At 43.7% G+C, this 25,822-nt stretch overlaps 1 protein-coding gene across 1 annotated transcript in view; it reads right to left on the minus strand.

Annotated features, from left to right (window-relative positions):
- Window positions 1-25,822, minus strand: part of LOC139576735 (phosphatidylinositol 4,5-bisphosphate 5-phosphatase A-like) — a 38,132-nt gene that overhangs the window by 9,509 nt on the left and 2,801 nt on the right. Inside the window, exons 2-4 of the mRNA XM_071403138.1 lie at window positions 10,557-11,118; window positions 7,036-7,143; window positions 6,626-6,734 (exon numbers count right to left, since the gene is read on the minus strand). Coding sequence (XP_071259239.1) covers window positions 6,626-6,734; window positions 7,036-7,143; window positions 10,557-11,104 — 765 coding nt within the window. The 5' untranslated portion in view covers window positions 11,105-11,118. The remainder of the gene's footprint in view (window positions 1-6,625; window positions 6,735-7,035; window positions 7,144-10,556; window positions 11,119-25,822) is intronic.

Consider the following 25,822-nt stretch of genomic DNA (forward strand, 5'->3'; position numbering starts at 1 on the left):
TTGGTCTACACGGACAAGTTCTGGCCTGGTTTAGATCTTATCTGTCGGAAAGATATCAGTTTGTATCTGTGAATGGTTTGTCCTCTGACAAATCAACTGTAAATTTCGGTGTTCCTCAAGGTTCCGTTTTAGGACCACTATTGTTTTCACTATATATTTTACCTCTTGGGGATGTCATTCAAAAACATAATGTTAACTTTCACTGCTATGCGGATGACACACAGCTGTACATTTCAAAATTGCCCTCGCTAGAAGCCTGTGTTTCAGACATAAGGAAGTGGATGGCTGCAAACTTTCTACTTTTAAACTCGGACAAAACAGAGATGCTTGTTCTAGGTCCCAAGAAACAAAGAGATATTCTGTTGAATCTGACAATTAATCTTGATGGTTGTACAGTCGTCTCAAATAAAACTGTGAAGGACCTCGGCGTTACTCTGGACCCTGATCTCTCTTTTGACGAACATATCATGACTGTTTCAAGGACAGCTTTTTTTCCATCTACATAACATTGCAAAAATCAGAAACTTTCTGTCCAAAAATGACGCAGAAAAATGAATCCATGCTTTTGTTACTTCTAGGTTAGACTACTGCAATGCTCTACTTTCCGGCTACCCGGATAAAGCACAAAGTAAACTTCAGTTAGTGCTAAATACGGCAGCTAGAATCCTGACTAGAAGTAAAAAATGTGATCATATTACTCCAGTTCTAGCCTCCCTACACTGGCTTCCTGTTAAGGCAAGGGCTGATTTCAAGGTTTTACTGCTAACCTACAAAGCATTACATGGGCTTGCTCCTACCTATCTTTCCGATTTGGTCCTGCCGTACATACCTACACGTACGCTACGGTCACAAGACGCAGGTCTCCTAATTGTCCCTAGAATTTCTAAGCAAACAGCTGGAGGCAGGGCTTTCTCCTATAGAGCTCAATTTTTATGGAATGGTCTGCCTACCCATGTGAGAGACGCGGACTCTGTCTCAACCTTTAAGTCTTTACTGAAGACTCATCTCTTCAGTGGGTCATATGATTGAGTGTAGTCTGGCCCAGGAGTGTGAAGGTGAATGGAAAGGCTATGGAGCAACGAACCGCCCTTGCTGTCTCTGCCTGGCCGGTTCCCCTCTCTCCACTGGGATTCTCTGCCTCTAAACCTATTACAGGAGGGTGCGTCACTTGAGTGGGTTGAGTAACTGACGTGATCTTCCTGTCTGGGTTGGCGCCCCCCCCCCCCCCCCCTTTGGGTTGTGCTGTGGCGGAGATCTTTGTGGGCTATACTCGGCCTTGTCTCAGGATGGTAAGTTGGTGGTTGAAGATATCCCTCTAGTGGTGTGGGGGCTGTCTGATGTCCTGACTGGAGCAGGTTTTCATCAAGGATCGCTCTATACTTTGCTCCATTCATCTTTCCCTTGATCCTGACTAGTCTCCCAGTCCCTGCCGCTGAAAAACATCTCCACAGCATGATGCTGCCACCACCATACTTCACCGTAAGGATGGTGCCAGGTTCCCTCCAGACATGAAGCTTGGCATTCAGGCCAAAGACTTGAATGCCAAGTCTTAGAGAATCTTGTTTCTCATGGTCTGAGAGTCTTTAGGTGCCTTTTGGCAAATTCCAAGCGGGCTGTGTCATGAGAATTTTCAATCCCAATGATAATAACTATCAATCAATAGCTTTGACCAATCCCCGAGGGTTGTAAGACCATGGGTATAATAATAATTAGGCAAAGACTCAGCTTATGCACAAGGTTAGTACAGTTTATTCAGAGAACGTTCTAAAGTCAAGAATACAAAGACATCCATTTTATACCATGCTCCTTAATTACGCACATACTTCCACACAAACAGTAGATATCATACGCACATACATACACACAAACAGTAGGTGAGTTTTATCCTTCTCCATAGTTCTCACCACTGTGTATCACTACCCAGCCAACAGTTCCATTCCCCCGAGATTAGGGAAACCTTGAGAAGTACTCCCTGTCCTCATACGTTTCTCAGAGTTCTAGCCAGGTCGGTTCAAACACAGTTTAATTGTTCTTCTGTATTTTCTTAGGCACACACACATTTCTCTCTCTCCCAGTCCAACCTAATTGGACTTATGTTTAATACTTTAATTATTCCTTATACATGCTACATAAACTATACTCCCTAATGGTTACGTTTCAGGGTAGAATTATTTAATCATTATCTTTAAACGTATAAATAATTTTATGTGCCTTTTACTGAGGAGTGGCTTCCGTTTGGCCACTCTACCATAAAGACCTGATTGGTGGAGTGCTGCAGAGATGGTTGTCCTTCTGGAAGGTTCTCCCATCTACCCAGAGGAACTCCCATCAGGTTCTTGGTCACCTCCCTGACCAAGACCCTTCTCCCCCGATTGCTCAGTTATGCTGGGTGGCCAGCTCTAGGAAGAGTATTGGTGGTTCCAAACTTCTTCCATTTAAGAATGACGAAGGCCACTGTTATCTTGGGGACCTTCAATGCTGCAGACATTTTTTGGTACCCTTCCCCAGATCTGTGCCTTGACACAATCCGGTCTCGGAGGTCTACAGACAATTCCTTCGACCTCATGGCTTGGTTTTTGCTCTGACATGCACTGTCAACTGTGGGACCTTATATAGACAGGTGTGTGCCTTTTCAAATCATGTCCAATCAATTGAATATACCACAGCTGGACTCCAATCAAGTTGTAGAAACATCTAGGATGATCAATGGAAACCGGATGCACCTGAGCTCATTTTCGAGTCTCATAGCAAAGGGTCTGAATACTTATGTAAATAAGGTATTTCCGTTTTTTTCCCATTTTCATTTGTTTGCAGAAATTTCGAAGCACCTATTTTCACTTGGTCATTATGGGGTATTGTGTGTAGACTGATGAGAAGAAAAAAAATATTTAATCAATTTTAGAGTAAGGCTGTAACGTAACAAAATGCAGAAAAGGTCAAGGGGTGTGAATACTTTCCTAATGCACTGGAACTATTGCTATACACACCTTTAATATATTATTTATAATTTCCTGCAATTCTTATCCATTTTGCTATGGGGTTTTGTGTAGTGTTTATTTATTGTCAACATAGCTCATTCTAATATTTATACTACTGCACATTGCACACTGTTTAAATACACTACTTATTTATTTATATACTGAATTCTTGACATAGCTCACTAATACGGTATGTCTACTGCTGTACATATCATTCCCAATATATCTTGTGTACATTAATCCAGTGTAGATATGTGTAGATTGCGTTTGGATTACTGTTACAGTCCTATTTGGGCTGTTAATTGGATTCATTCTGACATTTCTTAATATCTTTCTTTTTACTTTTTGGATTATATATGTATTGTTTTATATTGCTAGCTACTACTGAACTGTTGGATCTAGAAACACAAGTATTTCACTGTACCTGCGTTAACATCTGCAAATCGGTGTTTGCGACCAATAAACCTTGATTTGATTTTTAATAAAGGTATAGAAGGGGGAAATGAAGTACAAGTTTCCTAATGGAAACAAGCCAAAGGTACAAAATGGCATTTTTCACTCCAGAACAGAGATTACAGTAACGCTTCATCCTTCCCCTTCCTCAGTAAACACATTTGGGAGCGCTGCCTGGGCTGCCAAACCACATTTTGGGTTGATAATAGAAAATACATTACGGACCCCTAGGCATGTGTTTGTGTGAGTGTGTGTTTGAGTGTATGAGTGTGTGCCAAACTTAGACCTGAGATGAGCTATTAGCCAGTATCAACAGGGCAGTCCTGGAGTTTTGCAGTGGAAGTCAAGTGCAAATCCAGTTTACCGCTGGGGCGTAGCTCTGACGACCATAGGAATTTTCATGTACTCTTCATCTTTTATAAGCTTTGTCTTTATTTCCTTCTATATTACATTTTTGCCTGTGATTTGTCTCGGAAAAACAAAATGTTTGATACGTCCAACAAAATATCAATAGAGGTAGCCTAGGTAATAGTCTGTTTCTGTTCTCTTGCCAACTCATTATGGAATTGTCATGCCAAACAAAATGATAGCAATGGAGTTGGCAAGAACACAAATAGATATGGGACCAAGCTACAATAGAGGACAAAAACACCATAGTGCCCTCAAACACCATAGTCCCCTCAAAGCTCATCACTAAGCTAAGAACCCTGGGACTAAACACCTCCCTCTGCAACTGGATCCTGGACTTCCTGAAGGGCCGCCCCCAGGTGGTAAGGGTAGGCAACAACACCTCTGGCATGCTGATCCTCAACACGGGGACCCCTCAAGGGTGCGTGCTTAGTCCCCACCTGTACTCCCTGTTCACCCATGACTGCGTGGCCACGACTCCAACACCATCATTAAGTTTTCCGACGACACAGCGGTGGTAAGCCTGATCACCAACAACAATGAGACAGCCTATAGGGAGGAGGTCAGAGATATGGAAGTGTGGTGCCAGGACAACAACCTCTCCCTCAACGTGATCAAGACAAAGGAGATGATCGTGGACTACAGGAAAAGGAGGGCCGAGCACACCCCCATTCTCATCGACGGGGCTGCAGTGGAGCAGGTTGAGAGCTTCAAGTTTCTTGGTGTCCACATCACCAACAAACTATCATGGTCCAAACACACCCAGACCATCGTGATGAGGGTACGACAACGCTTATTCCCCCTCAGGAAACTGAAAAGATTTGGCATGGGTCTTCAGATTATCCAAAAGTTCAACAGCTGCACCATCTAGAGCATCCTGATTGGTTGCATCACCGCCTGGTATGGCAACTGTTCGGCCTCCGACCACAAGGCGCTACAGAGGGTAGTGCATACAGCCCAGTACATCACTGGGGCCAAGCTTCCAGCCATCCAGGACCTCTATACCAGGCGCTGTCAGCGAAGGCCGTAAAAATTGCCAAAGACTCCAGCCACCCTAGTCATAGACTGTTCTCTCTGCTACCGCATGGCAAGTGGTACCGGAGCGCCAAGTCTAGGTACAAAAGGCTTCTTAACAGCTTCTTCCACCAAGCCATAAGACTGCAGAACAGCTAATGAAATGGCTACCCAGACTATTTGCATTGACCCTCCCCTCTTTTTTTGTACGCTGCTGCTACTCGCTGTTTATTATCTATGCATAGTCACTTTCCCCCTACCTACATGTACATATTACCTCAATTACCTCGACTAACCTGTGCCCCCGCACATTGACTCGATACTGGTACTCCCTGTACATAGCCTCGTTATTGTTATTTTATTGTTGCTCTTAATATTTTGGACTTTAGTTTATTTAGTAAATATTTTTCTTAACTCTTATTTTTCTTAAAAAGGTTAATTAAGGGCTTGTAAGTAAGCATTTCACGGTACTACACCTTTTGTATTTGGCGCATGTGACAAATACAATTTGATTTGATTTGATATGTTGCCCTGTAAGTGATTCCTAGTGTTGACGGTGCTGGACAGAGAAAAATACTTGATTGACTGATTTGTCTCTAGGGTGGATGGTTTGGCAAGCTCTCTTCTGATTGGTCTAATTGACTGCCAGCTCTGACAGTGGGCTGTGAGAGCAGAGGAGAGAGGAAAGAGGAGAGGGAGGTGGGATATTACTGACTGTGAGGAAAGAGGGGGTGTTGGGTTACTACAGGCCATTTTTGGAAACCTCATGTCTGTGCAACATGCCATGACTAGACAGACTATTAACGTAGTACTGTCATGGTTCAAGTTCTGAGGTAGACTACAGACACTAACAACCACTCAGACATTCAATTCTAACAAATAAGCCTACCCATGCATGCATGTGAACACAAATGCACATAAAATGTTCTCATGAGCATTTTGGAGTCAAGCAGGGTATGAGATGGCCAGGGGACAGTATCAGTCTCACTGTCACAGAGCCATCAACATGGAGGGAGCATTAAAGTCCCGAAATAAACCAGCACCCTGGGAGACGTTCTCTTGTCTAGCTCTCTGCTGTTTCTCTGCAGCAGGTTCATCCGCTCTCCCTACAGCTCCAACAGGCCTAAACAATGTGTTAGACACTGACAGGTCAACAAACACCAACCAACCACACTGCACCAGCTGTGGCCAGGACCCCTCCTCTCCATTACTTTGTCTCTCTCTCTGTCTCTCAAATAAACACACACACACACACAAGCACATTTGAATGGATGGAGCATAAATAAGCACATTTGAAACGGATGAGAAATTTTCCCTAACCAAGAGTGCTGCAACATGCCATTGGGTGAGGGGCTCAAGATAAGCCACAGAGCTGTGAGCGAGAGAGAGAGAGAGAGAGAGAGAGAGAGAGAGAGAGAGAGAGCGAGCGAGCGAGAGAGAGAGAGTGTGTGTGTTGTATGAGAGCCTGGCAGACAGAGGAAGATAACAGATAAACCAACACTGCACGCTTGATTGTAGTCAGCCTCCACGCTCCACTATGCCCTAGCATATTATCTCGCATGCATTGGGAGAGATATGAGCACAGAGAGTGCCGAAACTGGCTCACACTGCACTTACATTTCAAAACAGTTTCCACAAATGTATATAACGTGAGCTCCATTTGTTTGCTCTGTAGTTAATTATCTTTTTGTGTGTTTACCACAAACATGTGGTGTATGTGTTAGTGTGCTTGTGCATAAGTGTGCGTGTCTCTGTGTCAACCCTTTACTGACCAGTATGTATCCGAAGAGGCTGAGTCTCTCCATGCAGGCATCACTCCATTGGTCTGTGAAGAGAACGTCTTTCAGCCTTTTGTTGATCATGGAGTTGACTTCCTGTAGCCTGAGAGAGCAGCAGTTACACACACAGTCATTATACGGAGGCCATAGGGAGAGCGATAAAGATAGGTGAGGAGAGAGAGAGAGGGAAAGGACTGCAACAAGAATAAATATGTAGGGGGAAACAGAAACACAACTAAAGGGAGCTAGATAGATGGATCAATGTTGTTTGACAGTAAACCCAACCACTCATAACCTAGGGGACTGTATATCGAAGTGGGATGGATATAAGGGACAAGAGAGGTCTTCTGGAATAGTTGGCAATGGGGAGATGGTTGGCTGACTGCCACCTGGGAAAAGCTCACCCAATGATATACATGTCTGTGTTTCCATCCCCAACGTGCAATCCCAGCAGAGCAGTGATGTCATCCGGCGGCATGGCACCGCCCACATTCCATGTGATTATGTGCACTCTATCATAGAGCAGGAACACAGAAACTCACAATCAATAGAAGCTTGGTTCAACCCGTAACCAAATAATTAGGCAACTTAATGAACTGCAGAACATTTAATTCATATTTCAGGACTTGGGTGGGCACATCCTTAAGCATTTAACATACAGTACACATACAAAGTCTTTCTCTGATATAATTCTATTGATTTTCTGATTATCCACTCTCTCCATTAGCTTAATTAGCATCATAAATGAGAGAGGTTAGCAGAGAGCTCTGACAAAGCCTCGGGACACTGGGTCTGTGCTGTGAGTAGAAAATAACACAAAAACAACACAGAGTGGGACTGCTCGATTTCATAGTTTCAGTGGCAAAGACGGGTGCTTCTCAACATGCATACTACTGTGCTCCCAGCACACAAATTGGAGCAGGGTAGGACCGGAGAATGAGTCCAAATCAAAGTATGCGAAACGGACCACGGAGGGCACTTCTCGAATGAGTATACCGTTTGTACATATTTTGAAGCATGCATCGGTGCAAGCTTCAAAGGAAAGTAAGCAAAAAAATATGACGCAACCACGTTAAAAGAACGCACATTTTCTTGAAACAACAGATCATTATTTTAGCTAAAGCGAGAGAAAATATACTCCGACTGCCTATCCACATCTCACACAGTGCATTCGGAAATTATTCAACCCCTTGACTTTTTCCACATTTTGTTACATCACAGCCTTATTCTAAAATTAATTAAATAGTTTTCCCCCCTCATCAATCTACACACAATACCCCATAATGATGAAGCAAAAAACGTTTTTTTATAATTGTTGACAAAAAAACTCAAATTAAATATGACATTTACATAAGCATTCAGACCCTTTACTCAGTACTTTGTTGAAGCACCTTTGGCAGCGATTACAGCCTCAAGTCTTCTTGGGTATAACGCTACAAGCTTGGCATAGCTGTATTTGAGGAGTTTCTCCCATTCTTCTCTGCAGATCCTCTCAAGCTTTGTCAGGTTGGATGGGGAGCATTGCTGCACAAATATTTTCAGGTCTCTCAAGAGATGTTTGATCGGGTTCAAGTCCAGGCACTGGCTGGGCCACTCACGAACATTCAGAGACTTGTCCCAAAGCCACTTCTGCGTTGTCTTGGCTGTGTGCTTAGGGTCGTTGTCCTGTTGGAAGGTGAACCTTTACCCCAGTCGGAGGTTCTGAGCGCTCTGGAGCAGGTTTTCATCAATGATCTCTCTGTACTTTGCTCCGTTCATCTTTCCCTCGATTCTGACTAGTCTCCCAGTCTCTGCAGCTGAAAAACGTCCCCACAGCAGGAGGCTGCTGCCACCATCATGCTTCACAGTAGGAATGGTGCCAGGTTTCCTCCAGACGTGACGCTTGGCATTCAGGTCAAAGACTTGGCATTCAGAACAAAGACAATTTTGGTTTTATCAGTCTGAGAGTCATTTAGGTGCCTTTTGGCAAACTCCAAGCGGGCTTTCATGTGCCTTGTACTGAGGAGTGGCTTCTGTCTGACCACTCTACCATAAAGGCCTGATTGGTGGAGTGCTGCAGAGATGGTTGTCCTTCTGGAGATTCTCCCATCTCCACAGTAGAAATCTGGAGCTCTGTCAGAGTGACCATCGTGTTCTTGGTCACCTCCCCGACTAAGGCCCTTCTCCCCCAATTTCTCAGTTTGGCCGGGCGACCAGCTCTAAGAAGAGTCTTGGTGGTTCCAAACTTTAAGAATGATGAAGGCCACTGTGTTCTTGGGGATCTTCAATGCTGCGGACATTTTTTGGTACCCTTCCCCAGATCTGTTCCTCGACACAATCCTGTCTCGGAGTGCCTTCGACCTCTGACCTTCGACCTCTGTCTCGGAGTGCCTTCGACAATTCCTTCGACCTCTGACATGCACTGTCAACTGTGGGACCTTATATAGACAGTAGTGTGCCTTTCCAAATCATGTCCAATCAATTGAATTTACCACAGGTGGACTCCAAACAAGTTGTAGAAACATCTCAAGGATGATCAATGGAAACATAATGCACCTGAGCTCAATTTCAAGTATCAATGCACCTGAGCTCAATTTCAAGTATCATAGCAAAGGGTCTGAATACTTATGTAAACAATGTATTTCTGTTGTTTGTTTGTTTTTAATTACGAAACATTTCTAAATACCTGTTCTCGCTTTGTCCTGATGTTGTATTGTGTGGAGATTGATGAGGAAATAAATTAGTTTAATCCATTTTAGAATAAGGCTGTAATGTAACAAAATGTGGAAAAGGGGAAGGGGTCTGAATACTTTCCGGATGCACTGTATGTTACCTGACTACACTATTTTATCTTGATACATTAATAATTACATGCTGTGTTAATTTTGTCATGGTTACATGCCTACAATACCCATTGTAGTGTGCGTAGGTCGCAAACTCATAGTAAGTCAATAGTTACTACTGTTAGCTAGCCAGATAGCCACAAATAATTGTTAGCTAGCTACCCACAAAGAATTAACATCTCCCTTGGATAACATTGTTTTTAGGTAATTTTTGCCTGTTATACTATCTGGTTAGCTTCATTATTATGATTCACATATAGCTAGCTGATAGTTATGAAGTAAAATGTTTGCTTTGTGTATATCTTTTTTCTTCTCTATTTCCATTGTCCTGGCTAGAAGGAAGGTTCAGTGAATGGGTAAATCCATAGCTAGCTAGCCACGAATAATTGTTTGCTAGCTACCCACGAAGAATTGACATCTACTGTACCTTGCATAACATTAGTATAAGCTGGCTAGCTAGATTACAACGATTCACATATATCTAGCTAATAATTATGAAGTAAAACGTTTGCTTTGTGTATATCTTGTTACGTCTCTATTGTTTCCATTGACTGGAAAAATGTTCAATGAATGGGGAGATGCAGCATCAGCTAATACAGTAGGGGAAGTGCGAGTGCTTCTCAAATGTAATGTTTAATGCGTTCTCCACACTCTCATCCTCACAAGAATGTACTCAAGAGAACGTCCTTGGAGAATGCACTTGGAGCATGAGAGTGTGGAGCACGGTAGAATGCATATTGAGAAACACCCACTGACTTGAGTTGAGCTTGAGTTAAGAGAGGAGGAAGAGACCTTGAGAAGAAGTAGTCACTAAACCAGGAACTTATTCTCCTCTGGCTGTACTCTGGTGGTATGTACAGTAGTCAATCAGTTCCCTGCCCCTTTCACTTTGTTAATGGAAACTACACCCCAGTAAAAGTTTAGTGCCACTGCAGCCTTTACTATGGTGCTTAGAGCTATGTATTGACAAATGACTAGGCCCCCACAACACTGAAGGTCTGAAGCCTGCTCTTAAAAAGCGTTTTCTGTTCATGTTTAAAAAAAACTATTATGCGGTAGTGAAAGCTGGATTGGACAGATAACACACAGAGCCTGGAGCTCACCTGAAGTCTTCTACCACCTGGGCCTGTGTGTCCGCGGTGCCCGACACGGAGAAGGCCCTCTGGGCATGAGGGTTGAGGTGGGGAGGTATAGGCCTGGAGGACGGTGGCTGGGGCACTGAGGCTGCCCTCATTGAGATGGGGTTCCGGGCCCCTGGGGGGTGGCCTGGGACTTTAGGGCCAGCCTTCAGAGTGGTTTCAGTGTACCCCACTGACTCTCCAGGCCCCCCAGGGGGCTTGGCTGCTCCAGGGCGCAGGGGCTTATGACGGCTGGCCCCAGCTGGAGCATCAGGCGTGGATCTGTCCTGGTTAGCCTCTGTGGGGTCAGGTTTGGGCTCACAGATGTCTACAGAGCCCTCTACTCTGGGGGTCCTCTGAGGCCGTCGAGGCCGGGCTGGGACTGACGGTTGAGGAGCAGGAGCATTGGCGCAGGGTTCAGAGGTTGGCGTTTCTGTGCCTGGAGGTGCTGCTGGAGTGGGGGTTAAAACCTCTGATAGTCCAGATGGGTTCTCAGGGTGGGGCTGGCATTGGTTCTGGTTGTCTGGATCCATCTCCCAGAAGCTCACTGAAAAACAATAGCAGGGGAAAGCCATGTTCACCATATTCCATCAGTGTGCCACGCAGTATAGACAGACTAGATGTTAAAGAAGCAATCGGAGACAAAAATTCCAAATGTCTGGTGAGGGTGGGGAGGGTTATCATGTGCTCTCACTGACTCAGCTGTTCATGTGATTGAGCAGTTCACATTCTCCCCATTCCTAGGCTGCTCTGGCAGCATAATGCCAGCCCTGAGTGTTTGGCTGTCTGCCCTCTCGTGGGCGACTGAGAGCGTCTGAAACAGGTAATTAAGAGAGAGAGAGGGAAGAGAGACAGTGAGAGAGAGAAGGGTGAAGATGTTTTATGAGAGCAGAGCATCGAGGGGAATAAGAGGAAGTGGGTGGGGAGGAGAGGGAGAGACGCAGCAGGTGATGAGCAGAGGAGGTAAAAACAGGAGAGAAAAGAGAGAAAGAGCGCAAAGGACGGGTCATCCACTTCACACTCTTATTTATAACCTCCTACACTTCACACCTCACACAGGTCTTGGACCAACTCAGAAATAGAATGAGGAGAACAAGCCAGGGTGTGGCTTATCTCAGCAGCTCTCTTTGTACCTGAGCCACCTCGTCTGTCATTCCCCGGTAACCACGGAGACGCAGAGACAGTTCATATCAGCTCAGAACACCTGATAGACACAAGTCACAGAAACCGCTGTAGGGTCTGCAGCAACACAACCTGATAGCATGGTAATAACAACTGAGAGAGAGGGGGGTGCACGTGGAGTATGAGCCAGCCTCTGGCCTGTGAGTGCCCCTGGGCCTGAGAGAGGTGACTCATGACAAGTCTGGGACACTGGCCATGCACATAACTCATCCACTGTGGTTGGGAGACAGAGACGTGAGGAGAGATGCCATCTCTCAGACTGGACCAGGAGATATAAGGAGGGCACCTCTTGAATGCCAAGACTGCTGGGCATCCATCCAACACAACATCACCTCACCCTCTATAAGGTATATCTGAAAGTACTGACACTATAGTGTACCTATATTACAAAGCAAATGCCAGTGCAGTGTAACAGAACAATCTCAGAAGCGAAGAACCCTTTTTGGTTCCAGGTACAATCCTTTTTAGTTCCAGGTAAAACCCTTTTGGGTTCCATGTATAACCCTCTGTGGAAAGGGTTCTGCATAGAACAGAAAAGGGGTTCTACCTGGAACCAAAAAGGGTTATTATGTTAATTTAGATTCATTTAGATTTTGTGTCACGAATTTACACACAATACCCCATAATTTGGAAATAGGTTTTTAGAATTTTTTACTAATTCATTGACTCATGGGGTTGAATACATATCTAATTAAGATATATTAGTGTTTTATTTTCCATTCATTAAAAAATATATACACTACCGGTCAAAAGTTTTAGAACACCTACTCATTCAAGGGTTTTTCTTTATTTTAACTATTTTCTACAATGTAGAATATAGTGAAGACATCAAAACTATGAAATCATGTAGTAAACAGAAAAAGTGTTAAACAAATCAAAATATTTTTATATTTGAGATTCTTCAAATAGCCACCCTTTGCCTTGATGACAGCTTTGCACTCTTGGAATTCTCTCGACCAGCTTCATAAGGTAGTCACATGGAATGCATTTGAATTAACATGTGTGCCTTGTTAAAAGTTAATTTGTGGAATTTCTTAGCTTCTTAATGCATTTGAGCCAATCAGTTGTGTTGTGACAAGGTAGGGGTGGTATACAGAAGATAGCCTTGTTTGGTAAAAGACCATGTCCGTATTATGGCAAGAACAGCTCAAATAAGCAAAGAGAAATGACAGTCCATCATTACTTTAAGACATGAAGATCAGTCAATAGGGAAAATTTCAAGAACTTTGTTTCTTCAAGTGCAGTCGCAAAAACCATCAAGCGCTATGATGAAACTGGCTCTCATGAGGACCGCCACAGGAACGGCAGATCCAGAGTTACCTCTGCTGCAGAGGATAAATTCATTAGAGTTACCAGACTCAGAAATTGCAGCCCAAAATAAATGCTTCACAGAGTTCAAGTAACAGACACATCTCAACATCAACTGTTCAGAGGAGACTACGTGAATCAGGCCTTTGTGGTCGATTTGCTGCAAAGAAACAACTACTAAAGGACACCAAGTAACACGAGCAACGGACATTAGACCGGTGGAAATCTGCCCTTTGATCTGGAGTCCAAATTTGAGATTTTTGGTTCCAACAGCCGTGTCTGTGAGACGTGGTGTGGATGAACAGATGATCTCTGCATGTGTATTTCCCACCATAAAGCATGGAGGAGGAGGTGTTATGGTGTAGGGATGCTTTGCTGGTGACACTGTCAGTGATTTATTTAGACTTCAAGGCACACTTAACCAGCATGGCTACCACAGCATTCTGCAGTGATACACCATTCCATCTGGTTTGGGCTTAGTGGGACTTTCATTTGTTTTTCAACAGGACAATGACCCAACAGACCTCCAGGCTGTGTAAGGGCTATTTTACCAAGAAGGAGAGTGATGGAGTGCTGCATCAGATGACCTGGCATCCACAATCCCCCGACCTCAACCAAATTGAGATGGTTTGGGATGAGTCAGATCGCAGAGTGAAGTAAAAGCATGGGAATTCCTTCAAGACTGTTGGAAAAGCATTCCAGGTGAAGCTGGTTGAGAGAATGCCAAGAGTGTGCAAAGCTGTCATCAAGGCAAAAGGTGTCTATTTGAAGAACCTCAAATCTCAAATATATTTTGATTTGTTTAACACTTTTTTGGTTACTACATGATTCCATTTGTGTAATTTCATAATTTTGATATCTTCACTATTATTCTACAATGTAGAAAATAGTCAAAATAAAGAAAAATCCTTGTATGAGAAGGCGTTCTAAAACTTTTGACCAGTAGTGTATATGTAATTCTTCCACTTTGACATTGCAGAGTATTTTGTGTAGATCGTTGACAAAAAAATTACAATTAAATCCATTTTAATCCCACTTCATAACACAACTAAATGTGGAAAAATTCAAGTGGTGTGAATACTTTTTGTCATCTGCTTTTAAAATATGTTACAAGACCTTCTGGAGGCAGGGTTGTGACCTTGATGCAGAGCTGAAGCTCCTGGAGGTCAGTTCAACACACGTGACAAGTCCCCCTGAGCTGTACATGCATGGTAACATTTTGTTTTGTATGTGGGCCAATAGCTTGGTCCCTGGGCACATGCCTATAGTCCATGTATGGTGTTTTTGTGGAGGAATGCGGAGGGGGGTGTCTGGTGATTCGGCACACGTGGGAGAGGGTGGGTACAAAACGAGCAGCGCTGACTGGGGATGAGTCAGGCAGGCTGGACAGTACCTACGATGACAACATTCAATGTCTGTCAACCGTGCATATACAGTAGCCTATCTCATGTTTGTTCCTTTCCCATTTGTACACATATCCGCTGGTCCTATCTCATTTAGCATGCCTTAATCCCCGCTCTTCCGACCCCTTATCTTCCATTGTACTTCCAACGTCTCCTCTGCCGTCATTGTTCGTCTCCATCTCACACACACTGTATCTCTCTTATTTATTATCCTATATTTTGCCTCTTCCCTGTTATTTTCTCTGTCTATCTAATTCTATACCTAAAATTACCCTACGCTCTGCCTCTCCGTCTCTCCACGCCAAGATGACACATGTGCTGTGCACTCGGCTGGCTGTCACAGTCCCGATGGCCGCTTTCACATACAGCTAGAGATAACTATCAGCAGCCAATGGAGGAACGGGAGGGGGTGAGGTCTGGAAAGAAATGCTGGATGACTGAAAAGGGAGTATATGGGAGGTAGTGGTAGTATGACTGCTAGTGAACAATACGGAAAGTAAGAAAATATGAAATTGTGAACATTATTTTTGGAAAAATGCAATCACAGTAACTAACAAGTAAAGGAATGGTATTTTATACCTACACTTCCCTGCGTATTTATTTGGACAGTGAAGCTAAAACGTTGGTTCTATATTCCAGCATTTTGGATTAAAGAGCTAATGTTTCATATGAGGCGACAGTACAGAAGGTTGCCAGTTATTTGATGGTATTCTCATACATATCTGTTTTGCCGTTTCATTTATTCACATTGATCTCTACGTGTATTCTGACCTTGAATTTAAGCATGAGAATAGCATGCTATTCACCAGCTATTCGTTTGGGGTGATCGAATCATTGAAGGTGTGGCTGAGTTGTGTCTATAGATACCCCATATTCTGACCTTGACGTAATTCCCTAAAAATTCCACCACCTTTACGCGCAAGGAAACGATGAATAAGGTCTTGCGAACCTACCGGTTCCAAGTGGAAAAAGCATCTAATTTTTTCGCAGGAAATAACACCATTATCTATGCACTATAATTTACAACTTGATAATAGCTATTGATAAGAGCCAGGTAAATGAGTCATCCGTTTGGATAAGGGAATTGTAAATATAAATTACACTTGTTTTAGATCTATTTGACCTTATAATCGTGAAATGGCAGTAAATGTGAAATGTGAAAACTGAAGCATATCAACATATCAACTTTCCCACAGTAAAGTTTATGAAATGCTGTGCCACTTGGCAGAATTTAAATTGTACGGCCTTTAACCTCGCAGGGATGGGCACTCTCGAATGTCTTAATTATAGGCTAGCCCGACTTTCTCGGTTTCCTATTTCTATCATGTTCAATATTAGCCAATAACAGAAATCGACAGTCAGTAGGCCTAATAAACATACATATTCAACTGCTAATTTACTGTTAGTTCCCTTCATTTGGTATAGCCTACATTATCATTCCATTTAATGACATTGTTTCGTTTACCTTCATTTGCTTCCTCTGTAAACGCGGTCACGGCGGTGTGGTTGTATCATTAGTAACAGTTGAAATGTAGGCTAATTAAATCGTTATGGAGCAGAGCGCTGACCAAGTCGTAACAGTTTGAACCCAACACATGGCGCAATACTTGGCGGTGTCATCACACAGTTCCATAGTTAGAGCAGGCAACAGAAGAGGGTATAGCCTACTATTGTACACTTTTCTTCCTATTATAATTCTACACGTTTGTACAATAATCTTCCAACAATATCATGGGTTGAAGAACTGAATGTGGCAACTTTCAGGATTAATCAAACCACTGTATTTTTGATTAATTAATATATTTAGTGTATAAAGGCTCTACAAACCTGTTTTTTATGATTCAGAAATATTTTCCTAACCCTAAATAATCTACAAGATCAGAGTATTTTTAAATCTACCAATTGGTGCTGAAACGGAGAGGAATATGCATATATTTAGCTAGCTTTCTTTCATTGATCTAGAATATTCTGAACACCTCTCGAAATAATCTACTAAATATTATATTCTACTATTCTACGAACCTGTAACCCGACACATTGACTCGGTACCGGTACCCCTGTATTTAGCCTCATTATTGTTATTTTATTGTGTAACTTTTTTTAAACTTTAGTTTATTTCGTAATTAACTCTATTTTCTTAAAACTGCATTGTTGGTTAAGAGCTTGTAAGTGAGCATGTATTCGGTGCATGTGACAAATAAAATTAGATTTTATTTGAGTCTATCGACAAAATGTACAACAACAAAAAATACACCTTATTTAATTTAAAGATAAATGTACTGAAAGCCCTATTGAACGAAAACTCAATGAAAAAAATCTGTTGGTCATCAGTTGGGAAGGTCTTCAACAGTTGAAATACATTTATTCAGAGCGTGCAAGGTAGCCACACCTGCAGAGCGTGTTACACGACTGAATAAGGTAAATCTGAATACCAAATATCAAATCAAATTTTATTGGTCACATACACATGGTTAGCAGATGTTAATCTGAGTGTCGCGAAATGCTTGTACTTCTAGTTCCGACAGTGCAGTAATATCTAACAAGTAATCTAACAAAATCACAACGACTACCTTATACACACAAATGTAAAGGGATGAATAAGAATAGGCACATATAAATATATGGATGAGTGATGACTGTGCGGCATAGGCAATATGCAGTCCATGGTATAGAATACAGTACATGCATAAGAGATGAGTAATGTAGGATATGTAAACACTATTAAAGTGGCATTATTTAAAGTGACTAGTGATACCTTCATTAATCCATTTATTAAAGTGGCCAGAGATTTGAGTCTGTATGTTGGCAGCAGCCTCTCTATGTTAGTGATGGCTGTTTAACAGTCTGATGGCCTTGAGATAGAAGCTGTTTTTCAGTCTCTCGGTCCCAGCTTTGATGCACCTGTACTGACCTCTCCTTCTGGATGATAGCGGGTTGAACAGGCAGTGGCTCGGTTGGTTGTTGTCCTTGATGATCTTTTTGGCCTTCCTGTGACATCGGGTGCTGTAGGTGTAATGGAAGGGCAGGTAGTTTGCCTCCGGTGATACGTTGTGCAGACCGCCCTACCCTCTGGAGAGCCTTGCGGTTTAGGGTGATGCAGTTGCCGTACCAGGTGGTGATACAACCTGACAGGATGCTCTCGATTGTGCATCTGTAAAAGTTTGTGAGTGTTTCAGGTGACAAGCCAAATTTCTTCAGCCTCCTGAGGTTGAAGAGGCACTGTTGCGCCTTCTTCACCACGCCGTCTGTGTGGGTGGACCATTTCAGTTTGTCCGTGATGTGTACGCAGAGGAACTTAAAACTGTCCACCTTCTCCACTACTGTCCTGTCGATGTGGATGAGGGGGTGCGCCCTCTGCTCATCTCCTTTGTTTTGTTGACGTTGAGTGAGAGGTTATTTTACTGGCACCACACTCCGAGGGCCCTCACCTCCTCCCTGTAGGTCGTCTCGACGTTGTTGGTAATCAAGCCTACCACTGTAGTGTTATCTGCAAACTTGATTATTGAGTTGGAGGCGTGCATGGCCACGCAGTCATGGGTGAACAGGGAGAACAGGAGAGGGCTTGGAACACACCCTTGTGGGGCCCCAGTGTTGAGGATCAGTGGAGTGGAGATGTTGTTTCCTACCTTCACCACCTGGGGGCGGCCCATCAGAAAGTTCAGGACCCAGTTGCACAGGGCGGGGTCGAGACCCAGGGTCTCAAGCTTAATGATGAATTTGGAGGGTTCTATGGTGTTGAATGCTGAGCTGTAGTCAGTGAATAGCATTCTTACATAAGTATTCCTCTTGTCCAGATGGGATAGGGCAGTGTGCAGTGTGACCTATTGGGGCGGTAAGCAAATTGGAGTGGCTCTAGGGTATCAGATAGGGTGGGGGTGATATGATCCTTAACTAGTCTCTCAAAGCACTTCATGATGACAGAAGTGAGTGCTACGGGGCGATAGTCATTTAGTTCAGTTACTTTAGCTTTCTTGGGAATAGGAATAATGGTGGCCATCTTGAACCATGTGGGGACAACAGACTGGGATGGGGATCGATTGAATATGTCCGTAAACACACCAGCCAGCTGGTCTGCACATGCTCTGAGGACGCGGCTAGGGATGCCGTCTGGGCCGGCAGCCTTGCGAGGGTTAACACGTTTAAATGTTTTACTCACATTGGCCTCGGAGAAGGAGAGCCCAAAGGCTTTGGTAGCGGGCCGTGTCAGTGGCACTGTATTGTCCTCAAAGCAAGCAAAGAAGTTGTTTAATTTGTCTGGGAGCAAGGCGTCAATGTTCGCAACGGGGCTGGTTTTCTTTTTGTAATCCGTGATTGTCTGTAGACCCTGCCACATACGTCTCGTGTTTGAGCCGTTGAATTGCAACTCTACTTTGTCTCTATACGGACGCTTTGCTTGTGTGGTTGCCTTGCGGAGGGAATAACTACACTGTTTGTATTCGGTCATGTTTCCAGTCGCCTTGCCATGATTAAAAGCGGTGGTTCGCGCTTTCAGTTTTGCTCGAATGCTGCCATCAATCCACGGTTTCTGGTTAGGGAATGTTTTAATAGTCACAGTGGGTACAACATCTCCGATGCACTTGCTAATAAACTCACTCACTGAGTCAGCGTATGCGCCAATGTTGTTGTCTAAGGCTATGCGCAACATATCCCAGTCCACGTGATCGAAGCAATCTTGAAGTGTGGAATCCGATTGGTCAAACCAGCGTTGGATAAACCTGAGCACGGGCGTTTCCTGTTTTAGTTTCTGCCTATAGGCGGGGAGCAACAAAATGGAGTCATGGTCAGATTCTCCGAAGGGAGGGCCTTGTATCCATCGCGGAAGTTAGAGTAGCAATGGTCAAGAATGCTATCAGATCTTGTCACGCATTCGATATGCTGGTAAAATTTAGGTAACATTGTTCTCATATTAGCTTTGTTAAAATCCCCAGCTACAATAAATGCAGCCTCAGGATATATGGTTTCCAGTTTACATAGAGTCCAGTGAAGTTCTTTCAGGGCCGTCGAGGTATCTGCTTGGGGGTGGATATGCACGGCAGTGACTATAGTCGATGAGAATTCTCTTGGAAGATAATGCGGTCGGCATTTGATTTAAGGAATTCTAGGTCAGGTGAACAAAAGGCCTTGAGTTCCTGTATGTTGTTATGATTGCACCATGAGTCGTTAATCATAAGGCATACACCCCCGCACTTCTTCTTACCAGAGAGATGTTTGTTTCTGTCGGCGCGATGCGTGAAGAACCCAGGTGGCTGTACAGACTCTGACAACATGTCCCGAGTGAGCCATGTTTCCGTGAAACAGAGAATGTTACAATCTCTGATGTCTCTCTGGAAGGCAACTCGTGCCATAATTTCGTCCACCTTGTTGTCTAGAGATTGGACATTGGCGAGTAATATGCTTGGAAGCGGTGGATGGTGTGCTCGCCTTCTAAGTCTGACCATGTCACGGCCGTCGTAGGGAGGAGACCAAGGCGCAGCGTGATAAGCGTACATTCTTCTTTATTTAAAGAATGAACACTGAACAAAACGAACAAAATAACAAAACGAACCGTGACGCTAATATGGCTAGTGCAGACAGGCAACTAAACACAGAATAAGAACTCACAAAACCAAAAGGGAAAATGGCAACCTAAATATGATCCCCAATCAGAGACAACGATAAACAGCTGACTCTGATTGGAAACCAATTCAGGCCACCATAGACATACATATACCTAGACTTACCAAAACCCCTAGACATACCTCTGGGATTAAATCCCATGTCCAGGGTGGAGGTCCAAACAAAGGACCCGCTTCGGGAAAGTTGTATTCCTGGTCGTAATGTTGGTAAGTTGACGTCGCTCTTATATCCAATAGTTCTTCCTGGCTGTATGTAATAACACTTAAGATTTCCTGTGCTAACAATGTCAGAAATAATACATGAAAAAACAAATTACTGCATAGTTTCCTAAGGACCTGAAGCGAGGCGACCATCTCTGTCGGCGCCATCTTAGAAGTGCATAGGAAAGGCGTGCTTAGGAAAGGCGTAAATGTCCTAGGAAACGCTGAATACAACTGTGAAATGCTTACTTACAAGCCCTTAACCAACAAAGCAGTTTAAAGAAAATAGAGTTAAGAAAATATTTACTAATGTCTTTCCTCCTGAGGACTACACATGGGCCTGAATAGACAGGCTCTGACTGACAGCAGCTACTTCTCATTCCACACACGTTCTACAGGGAGAGAGAGCGGAATGATTTAATAATAGCAAATCTGTTATGATGTTTACATGCACCTCCATTGAATGAGCAGGAGCAAGAGTGACAGCGAGAGCAAAAGAGAGGGAGTGTGTACAGCAAACAACACACAAGAATACAGCACAAATAGTATAAACAGAATTTTAAACTGGATGGTTTCAGCTCTGAATGCTGATTGGCTGACATGGGTGTTTATTTCTACTGGTATTTATTTGTACTGTAACCAGTTTATAATAAGCAATAAGACACCTTGGGGGTTTGTGGTATTTAAGTGATAATGCCCGAGAAGCCGGTGTTTGGAGGATATATTGGCACGGGTGTTGTTGGGCCATTTTTTCCCCGCCTCATGGGTCTCCCGGTCACAGCCGGCTGCGACACAGCCTGGGATTGAACCTGGAACTGTAGTGACGCCTCAAGCACTGGGATGCAGTGCCTTAGACCGCTGCGCCACACGGGAGGCCCAGGAATGCGTTTTTAACCAATCAGCATTCAGGATTAGACCCACCCATTGTATAAATGACCAATATACCACGGCTAAGGGCTGTTCTTATGCACGACACAACGCAGAGTGTCTGGATACAGCCCTTAGCCGTAGTATATTGGCCATATATTGGCCATATACCACACCTCCTTCGGCTTTATAGCTTAATTATAAACTGGTTGATTTAAGCCCTGAATGCTGATTGGCTGAAAGCTGTGGTATATCAGACAGTATACCATGTATTTAACAAAATAAAGACTTTTTACTGTTCTAATAAAAATTTGGAACCAGTTTATAATAGCAATAAGGCACCTCAGGGATTTGTGGTATACAGTGCATTCGTAAATTATTAAGACCCCTTTCCTTTTTATTACCTTATTACCTTACAGCCTTATTCTAAAAGGGATTAAATTATTATTTTCCCTCATCAATCTACACACAATACCCCACTGCGCCACAATACCCCTAATACCCCATACACACAATACCCCACACAACACCCCAGTGAAAACAGGTTTTTAGACATTTTTGCCCCCCCCAAAAAACAAAAAACATAATACATTATTTAAATAAGTATTCAGACCCTTTGCGATGACACTCGAAATTGAGCTCAGGTGCATCCTGTTTCCATTGATCATCCTTGAGATGTTTCTTCAACTTGATTGGAGTCCACCTGTGGTAAAGTCAATTGATTGGACATCATTTGGAAAGGCACACACCTGTCTATATAAGGTCCCACAGTTGACAGTGCATGTCTGAGCAAAAACTAAGCCATGAAGTCAAAGGAATTGTCCATAGAGCTCAGAGACAGGATTGTGGCGAGGCACAGATCTGGGGAAAGGTACCAAAAAATGTGGCCTTCATCATTCATAAAAGACTCTTCCTAGAGCTGGCCACCTGGCCAAACTGAGCAATTGGTGGAGAAGAGCCTTGGTCAGAGAGGTGACCAAGAACTCGATGGTCACTCTGATAGAGCTCCAGAGTTCCTCTGTGGAGATGGGAGAACCTTCCAGAAGGACAACCATCTCTGCAGCACTCCACCAATCAGGCCTTTATGGTAGAGTGGCCAGACGGAAGCCACTCCTCAGTAAAAGGCAAATGACAGCCCGCTTGGAGTTTGCCAAAAGGCACCTAAAGGACTCTCAGATCATGAGAAACAAGATTTTCTGGTCTGATGAAACCAAGATTGAACTCTTTGACCTGAATGCCAAGCGTCACGTCTGGAGGAAACCTGGCACCATCCTTACGGTGTAGCATGGTGGTGGCAGCATCATTCTGTGGGGATGTTTATCAGCGGCAGGGACTGGGAGACTAGTCAGGATCGAGGGAAAGATGAACTGAGCAAAGTACAGAGAGATCATTGATGCTCCAGAGCACCTCACACCTCAGACAGGGCCAAAAGTTCACCTTCCAACAGGACAACGACCCTAAGCACACAGCCAAGACAACGCAGGAGTGGCTTTGGGACAAGTCTCTGAATGTCCTTGAGTGGCCCAGTCAGAGCCCAGACTTGAACCCGATCGAACATCTCTGGAGAGACCTGAAAGTAAAGGGTCTGAATACTTATGTAAATGTGATATTTCAGTTTTTTTTATTTTATACATTTGCAAAAATTTCTAAAAACCAGTTTTTCCTTGTCATAATGGGGTATTGTGTGTAGATTGATGGGGGGGGTAAAAAAATAAATAATCAATTTTAGAATTAGGCTGTAACGTAACAAAACGTGGAAAAATTCAAGGGGTCTGAATACTTTCCGAATGCACTGTACTATGGCTAACGGCTTTACTCAGGCACTCCGTGTTGCGCCGTGCATAAGAACAGCCCTTAGTCGTGGTATATTGGCCATATACCACACCTCCTCAGGCCGTATAGCTTAAGTAAAGACTGTAGAACATAAAACAAAAACAAATGGCCCTACATTACCAGTCATAACCAAAGCTTTCCATGCGAGGTGTCTTATATTGATGATTTGAAATGCCCATCCCAGATATAGGATTTAAATAACTCAATACCGTATCTCATTCTATTCAAGGTTATTCTGAATAAAGTCCTAAATATGTCCTTATGTAGCATATCATTACCTAAACCAAAGCAATAAACCCCTATCCTGAACAGTGGTGGTCTCTCCACAGGTTTTCATTAAAGTAAATCACTCTGGCAGAATTGTTAAGACTGATCACATTCAGCCTACATCTTCAGTGCTCATGGTTAAAATTACAGCTGAAGAGCGTGCTGCTCTGCTCTGCCGCCCTCCAGGGCCATATGTCCCTCCTGACAGAGATACAAATGATGTCCTGGAACAAAGAAGTGGCACCTCCAGCTGCAGCCACCACTGTAGACCAACCTCTTCAAGGTCCTAGTGCTAATGGGACCCAGAGGAAACCAACCCCACATCCAGGACCTCTGTCTCCAGAAACCTCAATTATAATGGGGGTGAAGGGCCACCCTGTCATGGAAACGTATCCTCCCTTGCAAGACCCCCCAGGCCCTAACTGTCTATCTAACTAGTCCATCTAGAACCACTGCATGTGAATCTGCCTTTGTTGGAAAGTGCTACTGGGACTCAGAAGAAACTGCCATCACCCACCCACCACCCGCCCATATCAGACCCTGGTTTTCAGAAAACTCAATACAAGGGGGAACCTCGTCATGGAACCAGAGACTCTTTTTATTTTATTTATTATTTTTACCCCTTTTCCTCCCCATTTCGTGGTATCCAATTGGTAGTTACAGTCTTGTCCCATCGCTGCAACTCCCGTACGGACTCGGGAGAGGCAAAGGTCGAGAGCCGTGCGTCCTCCGAAACACGACCCAGCCAAGCTGCACTGCTTCTTGACACAATGTCCGCTTAACCCGGAAGCCAGCCGCACCAATGTGTCGGAGGAAATACCGTACACCTGGTGACCGTGACAGCATGCATGCGCCCGACCCGCCACAGGAGTCGCTAGAGCGCGATGAGACAAGGACATCCCTGCCGGCCAAACCCTCCCCTAACCCAGACGACGCTGGGCCAATTGTGTGCCGCCCCATGGGTCTCCTGGTCACGACTGGCCGCGACAGAGCCTGGACTCTGACCAGGATCTCTAGTGGCACAGCTAGCACTGCGATGCAGTGCCTTAGACCACTGCGCCACTCGGGAGGCTGAACCAGAGATATTCTATAATGTTGTAAATGTATCCTCCTTCGTTGCAAGACCCCAGGCCGTACCTGTTGTCTCACTTAACTGGTCTAACTAGAACCACTGCATGCAGTCCTGAGAACTCTCAACATGACTGTCTGAAAATTAAAGTGAGTAGGTATTCTATAACCGAGAAATGGAAGAAACGATCCTCAGTAGGCTTTGAGAAGCTGGTATACTTTGGCTGGAAAGAGTAGTAAAAGACTGCTCATGATGTTAACTGTGAAGGACAAGTCATGTCTGGGTAATAGGATTTGGTCTTTATGCAGAGGCACCATGTCCGATGCCAGTCACCTGATGGAATCCAACAAATTGTACCGGATAGTGTCAAAATATAAAATAAAGGGCTCCAGTCATTAAGGAGAATCAGTAGAGGCAGAACACAAGGAAGTTGTGCTTGGATGACTGGAACATTAGACAGGCTCCATGGATCTGGACGACTAATGCCTGCATGTGCGTGGAATCAAAGGCTTTTGCAATCTTAAAGGGAAGTCAACTAAATACCCAAGTGTTCCTTCTTGCCCCGCTGCTATCTTTTAAAATTAGAAATATGAATTCCCTTCAAAAGGCCTTGCCAGAGGATGTAACAACACAACATGATTTGGGGTTTTGGGTTTGTGATAGTGGATGAGAGTGAAGGGGGGGTGACTTCATAATCTGGACACTACAATTTAACTGGTGGGCCTGTGGTTACAGGAGCAGGATTGGATAGGCACAAAATATTTTGGGTCTTGTCTTGAACAGAAAATAGGACACATACTGAAATACTTTATCTCTCTCTCTTTAGGCAAACAGAGGCGTATAGCTGCACATTAACAACAAAAAAGTGAATCCCTATCTGCTAAGGGTTGTTCAGTCTGTGAGCAGCAGAATGAGACCATGAGAGGCCTGTAGGACAGAGCTATTGGCAGGAGCTGCAGTGACCCAGTCGAGGAGTCTAACAGGCTGATGATGAGACACTAGGGGTGTGAATGTCTGGGAGCCATTAGTTACAGTACAATAAGCATATTGATAAACTGGAAACACAAAACTATCTATACATTATTTGAATTGCAGATGCCTTTGGAAGTTGTGTTTGGAAGTTATGATATAAAAAACATCCTGTTCTTATAACACGTGTAGCAATATGTCATGTACATGTAAATGGGTTAATTACTTCTTCAAACTATAGTGAATGTATTTTGTATGTACTTTTGGCATTAAAAATAATTGAATGTCGGCAGGAAACAATATCAATCTGTAAATCCTTTGAAAAAATCCATAAAATGTGAAAAAGGTCAGCACTGTGAGTTCACCAGTTCATCAGGCCAGAGGGCATAGGCCACGCTAATAAAATAACAGTAACCAGGGTTGTAATGCTTTCTGCCAGTCAGAGAGAAAAAAAAGAAGAGAAAAAGCTACAGCAAGTTATATGGTTGAAATGACCCCGAGGAAAAGTAGAAAAAGAAAGCTAACTGAATGAAATAA

Source organism: Salvelinus alpinus, chromosome 5 (genome assembly GCF_045679555.1).
Source record: "Salvelinus alpinus chromosome 5, SLU_Salpinus.1, whole genome shotgun sequence".
Taxonomy (NCBI): Eukaryota; Metazoa; Chordata; class Actinopteri; order Salmoniformes; family Salmonidae; genus Salvelinus; species Salvelinus alpinus.